This window comes from Rhamphochromis sp. 'chilingali' (genome assembly GCF_963969265.1).
Source record: "Rhamphochromis sp. 'chilingali' genome assembly, chromosome: 18".
Lineage (NCBI taxonomy): Eukaryota > Metazoa > Chordata > Actinopteri > Cichliformes > Cichlidae > Rhamphochromis > Rhamphochromis sp. 'chilingali'.
In genome coordinates this window covers 2,182,813-2,194,399 of record NC_137945.1, presented here as the reverse complement: position 1 = coordinate 2,194,399, position 11,587 = coordinate 2,182,813, and the positions used below count along the sequence as shown (strand labels likewise).

The following is an 11,587-nucleotide window of genomic DNA, read 5'->3' as shown; positions in this document are numbered from 1 at the left end:
GCTAATTAATTAAAGTATAATTAATTAATTAAATTATTTTTCTTTGAAGAAAATGATGTGAGTTACAGTTGCTCCAGTACAGTAACAGTAAGAAAAACAGGCTAGACCAGGGGTGCTCAATACGTCAATCGCGATCGACCAGTCGATCGCAAAGGTAGTATTGGTAGATCGCATGGCATTAAAAAAAATAGATGCCAGCCTATCATCCATCCCGTCACTTGATTGATACAGGGAAGCCAGTCAGATGACAGCAGATTTTTTCTGACGCTTAGGTCGCTGCGCATGCGCAAACAGCGGCGCGAAGTGTAGTAAAACTGACAAGCTAGTCAGCGAGTTAACTCCAATTTTTAGCTCTCGGTTTTTTCTCTTAAACCTGGCCGTCAGCAGCTACTGTCCGGACTATGCATCCCTGGCTGATTCAATTCAGTGCAAGTCATCAGAGTAAACTCAGGTAATGACAAAAAATTTACATAGTTAATTGTGTTGTGAAATATTGGATATTGCGGTTATGCATGTATATACATTGTAGATATAAAGAATCCTCAATATATTTATAAATAAGTATATGTTTTGGATTTTTGTAGTGGGTAGATCATTTTGACTTGGTCATTTTATAAGTAGCTCACATGCGGAAAAAGTGTGAGCACCCCTGGGCTAGACTATTTAACCATATAATATGTTACAGATTTAAGAAATAGCACAATATATACACAAATCACTCCATAATGGGATTGACAGAGGTGGTTATAAATACATATCAAGAATACTGGCAGCAATATTACTGAGTAGAAAGAGGGTGTGCAAAAAAAGGGTGTAACTATTGCAGTGTTTACAGTGTGTTAGATGGAGGAGTTGTACAGGGAGACGGCCACAGGCAGGAATGATTTCCTGTGTTGGTCAGTGGTGCTTTTGGGTCATCTCGGTCTCCCACTGAACGTGCTCCTGTGGCTACCCAGTACGTCATGGAGTGGGTGGGAGGTATTGCCCAGTATTGTCTTAATCTTGGACAACATCCACCTCTCAGACACCACCCTAACAGAGTCCAGCTCCATCGCCACAACATTACTGGCCTTGTGGATCAGTTTATTTAGTCTGTTGGCATCTGCGACCCTCAACCTGCTGCCCCAGCATGCAACAGCGTCGTAGATGTCACTGGCCACAACTGACTCCTGATTGACTGATTGATATGAGCCAGCAGCCTTTGAACAGCTGCAGTTAGGAGGATGTTTTCTTGCAGAGTTTTCTTCTAGGATGTGGAAAAAGCCTGATGGTACAACAACAGAAGTCTGGCTTCTTTGATACTGAGGAAAGAATTTCATTGTCCTCCAAATTTATCTTCTGAACATCTTCAAACTCTGTTTCGATGTGTCCAGCTGAAGAATAGTGGTTGAACAAAACAAGCCTTTAACCAGTGTTTATGTGTGCATCGGCTCATAAGTTCTGCTGCATGTCTGACACTTGTAAGACAGACAAACATTCATCCTCATGGATGTCTCAGAACTGTGGGAGGAAGCCCGGGTTCGTGTAGAGAAGCCACATAGGGACACGGATGGACTGATGTGACCACTGCACCACTTATTTCTTTCTTTTTTCCCCACTGCAGGACAGAAATCATTCATTCTTGGGGAGCATGGCCAGACTTTAGGCTGGAATTGATGCACTGTAGAGCTGCACCTGTTTATGATAGGCAGAACTATTAGTGTACTATTAAAAGTTAAATAAAGGTTCTCTTTACTCAGCTGCAGCGATAGGGCTCAGTGTTCTTCTGTGTTTGTCTCCATCTAGTGGACAATCACATTTACTACATGCCAGCTTGCTCCCCCACCTTCAATAAAACAATTGTTGTATTATTAACTGGGTCTGTTTATATTTTGCAATAAGAGGTGAACTAAGAGTTTCCGGTGACTGACTGTGAGGCGTTTTAGCATCACAAACAGGAGAAACGTTTTTGTGCCATCTCAGCAGAGGTGGTGGGTTTCTGAGTTTTGTGGAGACTTCTGGTGCATTTGTTTTTTCATTTCTGCTCCCTCAGCGTAGTTTGTCTGCACCACTTGTTTCATTTATAACCCTAAATCAATAATAGAACATTACTTCAGCTCTGAGTGGGCTATTTATATAGACCATAAAATAAATAATCAAACAACAAGAAATTGTTTCCTAAAAGTTAATGAAAGTATTTTATTTACTTCATCGCGTTTCCGTTCTTATGATCTAATTTAAAACCTGCTTTATTCAATGTTAACTTTAAACCGTAACAACGCTATCAATAAAGGTTATTAAAACCCCCATTAGCTGTGTCCCTCCGCCCCGATGTTTAAAACTCCTCTCCCTCTTCTGCCACGTTTTTGCTCCTCTCCAGAGGGAGGAACGACACTGGGAAGCAGCGCAGGAATCTGATTGGTGAGAAAACACAAGAACCCGCCTGTTGCCCCACCCACACACTCATTAGGCAGCTCTGATTTGTGAACTACTAAGCCAATCACGGTTACCATGGACGTTGGCTTTGCTGGTATCCAAGTGAGGACGTGATTTTTGGTGAACGCGTCGCTCCATCGCACAGAGCGGAGAGCAGAAAGCAAACAGGAGCTTTCACCGCGACAACCACGGCCAGGTTAGAGAGTCACCTCATCGCTGCTTGACTGAAACAAACATCGGATACTTTACGAAGCAATGGCGCAGAGAAAGAATCCCAGAAACCACTCAAAAAAAGGTACGTACCCTTTATCTGACTGGGTTCTCCCGCCTGTGTCTCTAATTCAGACTTCCGTTTAACATTCTGCAGTTTATAGCTATTTTCAGTCTTTGGAAAGGATCGCGTGTAGTACATCAAAAGCGAGAATATATTTTTAATCCATAAGATTAGTTCTTCGATTCGGCTAATACACTGATACAAAATATAACGTAGACTCCTACTTTCGGAGGTAGATCTCCCGTGGTTCCAACAGCGAAAAGTGCGCACTGCCTGGCGTCCTGAAGCGTCATTAACATGCTGTTAAATATCTAATTATAATAAACGCATCACAATTGCTGTATTTTACTGAAGCCGAGTGGAGAAGTGGTTTTTAAATATTCCCGCAGATGTCGTATTTTATGTTTATAACTTGTAGCGCCGTCTCTAAACAAATGCATATTCGACTGGAAGAATTTTCAATGGAGTCTGGTTGGATGTTCTCGCGATACAAGAGAGCGGGACTGGTTTCGCCCCTTTCTCTGCTAGCGCTGCTAAATGATCACAATAAAGCAGACTCCCAGTTTAACCTCCCTGATAAATCCCGGCATGCTCTGTGTGATTATAGCTTCATTGCCCATCGGTAACATGAAAGTGGTCGTGGAAACGACGCTAAGCTAACCTAGCCCCCATCAATAACAGCCTGCTAACGGCAGCTAACTTTCTCCCAGGCAGCAGCGAGGGGTTCATGTTATCTCTGTTATCTGTGCGGGAGTTTACTGGCCCCGCTCATTATTTACACATTTATAAGCCCGATATAAACCGGGTTATTCCTCACTGCAATCTGTAATTAATTTAAAGGGCAAAAACACATGAATCATGCTTTCACTGACATTCCTGAGACAGTCTGAGGTCTTTACACAGGGTCCCCAAAAGCCTGAAATACAAACACATATAATTTCACATCAAAGATAAATGTTGGGTGTTACAAAGTGCTCACTGCTGCTGCTGTCACATTTTAGCTTTTAAACATTCAACAGTGTTACCTCCACGTTTCTCTCACACATGCTTTCCATTTGTAACAACACATGCAAACATCTGTTCGATCAGGTGAGAGCAAGAATAACACCCGTTTGACATCCGTGACTGTGTGCACACACAACTCTGACACGCACACACAGATATAAACACACACACACACACACACACACACACACACACACACACACACACACACACACACACAGTGACGAGTGATGGATCGTAAGGTTCTTATCACATAAAAGCAGAACTGGCTGTAATGAGGTACTCTAAGACCAGAGCAGCCTCTTCATGGTTGTTAATACAAACAGGAAGTTTGCTTTTTTTTCACAAACCATGAAGAGTGCGCCCCCCCCCCCCCCCCCCCCCCCCCCCACACACACACACACACGTGTTATTAGAGCCTCTTTATTTTTCATGTGTCCAAATGCCCAAACATCATGTGTAACCCTCCATGCTGGTGTGAGCTTGTAAACCTGTGATATGAGCACTGGGAATAATTTTCCGACCACTATGAGGAAATCTTGGCTGAATATGAAAGCACCTGGAACAGCTGGCTTTTGATGTACTTGTTCAGCTGCTGTTTAAAAGGTGGCTGGAGACCACAAACAAAATCGTTGTGATTTCCAATCAGCTTCCAGTGTTGTTGCTAAGGAGACGGACCACTCACAGTCAGCTGCTGTCTTCAGAGTGACTTTGGTGGGTCGAGGTGGAGATAAAAGGGTAATACAGCTCAGTCGCTCTGCTATCAGTTCATTAGAATCAAGTTGGCAATTCCAGAAGTTGCTTCACAAAGAGTGATACAGTTGCTGAAGGGCAGCAGCTTTACTGTAAAACTACACAGGTTGGTTTTTATACAGGCAGCCGAGTCAGCGCTGGAAAGATAAGCTGTGCTCATCAGTGCACCACTATCACACTTGTTCTCTTAGTCTGCAAGATTACACTATTGTGCTGTTTCCATTTCGTTGTATATTCAGTACCAGTAGGCGCTTCGAGTCACGAGCGCCAAACGCAGTGATGTGATTGGTCAGGTCTGTTTATTAAATATGAAAAATCGAGCACGATCCAAAAAACTGAAGTGCCTCAAATTCGTCCTATTAAATTACGCTGTTGGCGATGCATTAAGAGCAGGAAAATATCTTTAACACATGAAATTATTTGACCCATTTTATGCGTTTGGTGCATAAAGACCTCGAGAGTAAACGTTGTCAGCCTGAGTCGGACCGTACGTTGACCTCTGACCTCTGGTCGTCCGGAGCCTGAACCTGTGGGTCATACCTGCTGATACCGTCGTTACTCTTGTGTTTGAACCATCGCGAGCGCTTGAACTGCCGTTTGTGTTCTCGGATCTCGTCTTTAAAACAGGTCATCCAAAAATATTTGTATTCAGGGGGAAAACGCGCTCTGCTTGCAAAACTGCCACACTTATGGGGGTGTTATCCACCATTAACACCCACTTCACTCAGAGCCCCAACAATCATTGGTTCCCTGCTGTGGTTCAGGACCAGTACAGCACCTTGGTTTTTCTGGCGTGGCCGTACTACCTGCTGATTATTTCTGAAACGCCGCAACAGCTGAGAGAGTCCAGAAATGCCGGTGTCAAGGTTATGCAGGGGCTATTCTGTCCTCTCTGGCATCTCTCAGCCAGCGTCGCAGGGTTTGTCAGCTCTAATAATAGTGTGGATCAGGTTCAGCAGCCCGTCACAATCCCTGTGCTGCTGGGAGGAAGAGGAGGAGGAGCTCCTTCACTCTTTGTCTTTGCTCGGAGACGCTGAGAGTCGCTGAAGCTTTTTGACGATCGTTCGTTTAGAGTCTTTGTTCTTTCGGATTGTTTTTGTCTCCTTCTGTCACTTCGTTGAGTTCCTCCTCGAACCTTTAAAGCTGCTTGTTTTCTTCAAGCACGCCGTCACCTGGTTGAGAAGACTCCGATAGTTTTGGTGCGTTAATCTTCGGTCTGTGACGTCTTCAGGTTTTGTCCTGCAGGTCAGTTTCATCTTGTGCGTGAAGGAGCTTCACTTTCTGTTTTTAATGTTTTTGATGCTGGTTTAGTGTGGTGCTTCCACCCATGGAGCGATACCGCCACTACGGCACCTCCTACACCTCCTCTCCTGGTGCAGCTCATGTAGAGGAGATCCACGCCGAGGAGGAGGAGGTGGAGGAGGTGATGTACACTGAAGAGGAGGTGGAGCCGCTGTTAGAGGATGAAACGCAGCCTCTGCTGCAGGAGACAGGTAGGACTGAGGCATGCATGAGGTTTGGTTCAGTTTAGGTTTGGCTCTCACCTGGTCGGGTTTGGCTCGTTTAGGAGGCGTGAAGCGGGAGGAGGAAGTGACACGTGCACAGAAGGAAGTGCAGCCTGTTGTCCAGGAGACAGGTAGGACAGGCATGGACTGGCCCGGTTTGGAACACTTCTTAGGTCAGAGTTTCGTGTGGTTTCACCTCGTATGGTATGCAGCATGCTTTTAACACAAACTCGGCTACATCCTGTGGCAGCTTTTCACAATAAAAGCTGCCAAGATGAACCCTGGTGATGCTGTGAAGGCTTGTGGTGATTTTGGTGTGAAGCGAATGTGTCTCGGCATCAGTTTGTTGGCGTCGGTATTCAGATTACACGTCATTGTGTCTAATCCAAAATCTTTTAACATCAGGTTTAGGTTTAAGCAGACTTTTCACCGGAGCAACGCTGTTTCTCTGTAGGCTTCCAGCAGGTACAGTGATAATGTTTTTATAGGAATCGTACAATCGCAGTTGTTGCATCGCCCTGATTTTCAGTTACACTTTGATGAAGGTTACGGTGCAGGGTGGGAGGTCGCTGCGCAGCTGTGGATTGAATTTCCATCCAAAGTGTAAATTCCCAGTAACTCAGACAAAGTACTTGAAACCCAAAGTGACCAAAGTTTGCTTGAGTTTCTCGGGTTTGTGGGACATCAGGTCAGCAGTGATGAAGACGATTTACTGGGTTTACTGGGCTGTAAAGTCCACGTTCCCACCCTGAGAGAGGTGTGTGAGGGTCGTGAGTAAATGTCCATGCCTTACTTGGATACAGGAAGCTGCTGTTTGCTGTGCTGTAGCAGTGCTTGGTTACACAAAGGGGGTTTGTGTCTCCGGCTGGAATTGAACCAGCAATCATTTACTTGAACCCGCAGCAGGGTGTCCCACTGGGGGCGCCGTGGCTGCTTCGATGACTTTGGCTCCGTCCACACTCGCCCGGATAAGTTTGAAAATGTCTGAAAGCGCTCCGCGTCCACACTGGCGCTTTCAGTCGTTTTCACAGAGTTGTGCGTCCACATTGAAACAACTGAAGCGCTTACGGTCCAGTCCTGCACATGCGTGAAACACAAGAAGCTTCATTTCTGTCTGCCGTTTATTAGTTTCCGGCTCTTTGTAACGTCGCGTCAGAATGTCGAGGGAAAGCACCGAGTTATTTAAACGGACTCACAATGAGGTGGAGTTGTTGCTGCGAGTAACACAAAAGTACAAAGTTGCAAAAGCGAGTGAGAATGAAAGAATTTGAGGAAAAGCTCTCTGGAGCATCTACAGACTGATATTAATCTTTAATAAGGCTGTCAAACACCTGCTGTATAACGCCCTCCGCTATCTTAGTTTCATTGGTCACATGACTGCATCACATGACTAAAATGTGTCATCGTTTTTGAAAAGGCTCGGGGTTCGCTGTCCACACCGCAATGCGAAAACTGGGTTTTCAAATGTGTCCGCTTTGGAGAACGTTTCCAAAGGTTTCTGCAAACGGCGTCTCAGTGTGGACGGGAGGCCAAAAAGATGCGTTTTCAAACCAAAGCGTATTCGTGTGGACGTAGCCTCAGTGTGGACGTAACCTTAGTGTGGACGTAGCCTCAGTGTGGACGTAACCTCAGTGTGGACGTAACCTTAGTGTGGACGTAGCCTTAGTGTGGACGTAACCTCAGTGTGGACGTAGCCTCAGTGTGGACGTAGCCTCAGTGTGGACGTAACCTCAGTGTGGACGTAACCTCAGTGTGGACATAGCCTTAGTGTGGACGTAGCCTCAGTGCGGACGTAGCCTCAGTGTGGACGTAGCCTTAGTGTGGACGTAACCTCAGTGTGGACGTAACCTCAGTGTGGACGTAGCCTCAGTGTGGACGTAGCCTTAGTGTGGAGGTAGCCTCAGTGTGGACGTAACCTCAGTGTGGACGTAACCTCAGTGTGGACGTAGCCTCAGTGTGGATGTAGCCTTAGTGTGGACGTAGCCTCAGTGCGGACGCAGCCTTAGTGCGGACGTAGCCTCAGTGCGGACGTAGCCTCAGTGCGGACGTAGCCTCAGTGTGGACGTAGCCTTAGTGTGGAGGTAGCCTCAGTGTGGACGTAGCCTCAGTGTGGACGTAGCCTCAGTGTGGACGCAGCCTCAGTGTGGACGTAGCCTCAGTGTGGACGTAGCCTCAGTGTGGACGCAGCCTCAGTGTGGACGCAGCCTCAGTGTGGACGCAGCCTTAGATAACCGTAACCTTTGCTCTTTAAACTCTAAAGCTAGTTCTTCGTCCTGGTGTCTGAACCAGGTGAAACTCACAGCACCTTAGCTGTGACCCACAAACACTGCCGGGTGTTTATCAGCCACATCAGGACCGAGGTGATGCTTTTTCCATCACTGCTGTCATTACGTGCTGCTTTCTACAGTCTTTAGTGCTTTTAGAGACACTTGAGGTGTTTTAACCGCACACGTGTTGAACGCAGCCTCGGGCTATTTCAGGAGTGCTCTTAGTGACATTTTCACGCAGTGCAAAAGCAGACAGCTGTTCTTTATCTGCAGCCTGTTCAGTCCTGAAACAGCTGTTGTCATCTCTCTCTCTGTCGGGGTCATATTGACTCGGTGTCTCTCGCTCTATTCCTGGGTCGGGTTGTCCTTTGTGGAGCCATGTTGCCCCTCTCTCTGTTCCCTCTTTGTTTTTCCTGGACGTTCAGACTTTCACCAGAAGTTTTCCTTCAGCCGACACTCCGTCCTACAGTTTAATCACGTCATAGCGCTCTCCGCCTGTACTTCCTGTCTCGCTCTCCCACTCGGTCTCCTTGTTTTCCCAAAGCACTTAAAATAGTACGACAATGTGCCAAATCTGTCCTGAGGAAAACCAGCTGGAAACATGACGCCTCAGTCCACTAAGTCTGAACCTTAGTCACTAAAGAGGGCTTAAATCTGATCGCCCAGCTTCAGCCTGCTGCTGTTTGCTGATGTCATAACACATTAATATGCTTGATTACCTGTGCAGGTGAGCAAGACTGGTGCACAGATACTGGTGCACATGTGTGTGCATGTTCCTTATTTTCTGGTCGTTTTGTAAATAAAAAAATATTTTTCTCTGTTTGCTGTTTAAGTTTTGTTTTGCTTTTTTAATTTCATAAATAAATGTTTTCAGTGTTTTTGAGCCTCGTAACCTCAGGAGTGCAGGACACGTCCACACGATAAAGCTGCCGTCAGGTTTGACGCCTGCTCCAGTCATTGCATTTTGTTTGGCGATCAATCAGCACCAGCGTTGTTCTCCAGCTCGTGCTGTGACGATGAAAGTTTGCATACATTTTGTGAAATACACAAAACTTATTGCACGAGAACATTTTTATTTTCAGTGGTGCAGATTTGAACCTGCGCGCTGTCGTCCTCTCTGCGACAGTTTGAAATAAAGACGTGGCCCCGATGCTCAGATTTCACTTCATTCTTCAACAACAAAGCTCTGTGCTGTGTGATCTTGTCTGTCTGTGGGTGACACCGAGTTTGTTGCTATCAGCACGTTAACTGCTGATCTAAATCTGGCAGCAGGCGCGATCGTGCCTCAGTTGACACGTTCAAAGAAGAAATAAATGTTACTCAAACTGGCTTTGGTATTAACATCAGCTTTTCACACCTGCAGAGGGGAAGACGGTGCCGGTGGAGAGCAAAAATGGAAAGAGGACAGAGGGAGGAGGCGGAGGAGATGCAGGTGGAGGCCCAAAGTACTCCGTGTTCACCTGGTTTGTGGTCCTGGGTCTGCTGGGAGTCTGGAGCTCTGTGGCCGTGGTCTACTTCGACATCGTGGACTACGACACCGTGATCGGTGAGTTGGAGGGCGGGCGTGATAACATGGTGTAATTTAATGGAAGCAGACGCATGATTGATTCAGTGCCCAATTTCCTGAAGCTTTTATTTTGAAGGGGTGCAGACTTTGAACAGCTAAAAGCAGTGAGGGATTGTTTTCTGGCAGAAGAGAGAAGTGGCTAACATGCGTCGATGTGGTTGTTTTGCAGAAGTAAAGCAGACATTCAGCATTTCATAAACCTCATCTTAATCTTCCTCCTGAATGAAGATGACATGCAGATTATCCTGTGATTATAAAAGTGAGCTCGGGTGAATTGCTCAACGTGTGGGGGCCCCACACGTTGCTTCAGTCAGCAAACATCTCACCAAGCAGCAGGCCGTGTTTAGTAACAGCACTGCACGCTGGTCACATGCAGTGAAAGTGGGATGTGTGATAATCTGTTCAAACATCGAACTGAGGCAGCGCCTGGAGGTTCAGACGGTCCAACTAGTGTGGCCGTTTCCCGGCTGTTACAGTTTAATATCCACAAAGAGGAGGAAGAGGAAGTTCACATAAAATGAGATCGTCTTTGTTTACACACCGTTTCTGATAAAACAACACAAAATTCCAAAACGCTTTGTCGACACGATGATGTCGTGATGCTTCTAAAGATGACAATGAGGAAGCAGATTCTGTGATCATGAGAAAGCTGGCTTTTCAGTTTGTAGGCACCCAGTGAATGACCCAGGGCGGACTCAAACCCAGGCCACCGTCGATGGGTCACCTGATCACTCCAGAGCGCTAAAGCAGCTCTCAGATCAGTTTCCTGCGCGTGAAAGACGGCCTCCTGCCATCTTCAGGCTCTGCGTTTCAGACCACTCCTGTTCTTCTCGATCCGATGCTTTGATAACAGACTTACTGAAAGTTTTGATGTCAGCTTGATAAACACCTTGTCTTTTGTCTGATCTTTCACTTTCCCGCCTCTTTGCTGAGCTGCAGCACCACCTCGTCGCTGTTGCTTCATAAGTTTTCACAAATTTGCTCCCAAACTATAAAAAAATATTTACGAGTTAAGTAATTTAACTGTGGTCGGTACAGACGACCCAACATGTCTTTACTGACCCTGGACCATCATTTATCCTGACGCAGAGTTACCTGACCAATCACAGTGCTGTCCACTGATCGGGTTTATTCTCAGCTGTGGGCTCTCCACAGTGGATCATGTCACGGTTACATCTAAATGTTACAAGACGACGATCCTTGGCAGTCTTTCTCTTCCTTCGGGTTCGCCTCCAACGTGAGAGCAGCGTGAGAACGTTTGTGGAGTCCCGCCGTGTGCAGAGAAGGAGACGTGCATCTGTTGGCCTATTTGGTTTGGTTCTCAGCAGCATTTCTGTCTGGGTCTCCAGCCTTCACACACACTGAAACACAATGTCAAAGTAGTGGTTTTTGTACAGGAACCCGGTGACTTCTTCATGTGGTTTGATGCCGAGTTTTCACAGCGCCTTCCTCTCAGTCAGACGTGAACAAACACAGCGTTTCAAAAGTACAGTAGCGTTTTGATCTGTGTGCACAAATGTATTCCACACATGCGTGCTGTGATTGAATGGTTTCAATGTGCCGTTAGCCGATTGTGGGGAGCTCTGAGTGTCTGCAGCTTAAAGCAGTGATGCTTTTTGGTGTGTGTACCAAAAGGAGCGAGACAAGCGGGAGGAAGTGAGCTTGTGGCCTGGAAATACACGTTTGCTGTGGTCTGTGGTCGGTTGGGTTATTAACAGCTTTCATCCTGGCATACAAAAAGCCATCCGAGGCCAGGTTGGAGCTTTGGACGACCTCCGGAGAAAACGGACCCAAGATAAAC

At 46.3% G+C, this 11,587-nt stretch overlaps 1 protein-coding gene across 16 annotated transcripts in view; it reads left to right on the top strand.

Annotated features, from left to right (window-relative positions):
* Positions 1-138: 138 nt before the first annotated feature.
* Positions 139-11,587, top strand: part of unm_hu7910 (un-named hu7910) — a 46,241-nt gene continuing 34,792 nt past the window's right edge. For 3 of the 16 annotated variants that reach the window (XM_080865116.1, XM_080865115.1, XM_080865113.1), the window contains exons 1-4: positions 5,477-5,646; positions 5,759-5,940; positions 6,015-6,083; positions 9,583-9,765. In XM_080865116.1, coding sequence (XP_080721242.1) covers positions 5,775-5,940; positions 6,015-6,083; positions 9,583-9,765 — 418 coding nt within the window. In that variant the 5' untranslated portion in view covers positions 5,477-5,646; positions 5,759-5,774. Of the gene's footprint in view, positions 452-2,359; positions 2,711-5,133; positions 5,647-5,758; positions 5,941-6,014; positions 6,084-9,582; positions 9,766-11,587 lie in introns of those variants that run through there. The other 13 variants (XM_080865114.1, XM_080865112.1, XM_080865110.1 and 10 more) reach the window with 9 other exon arrangements.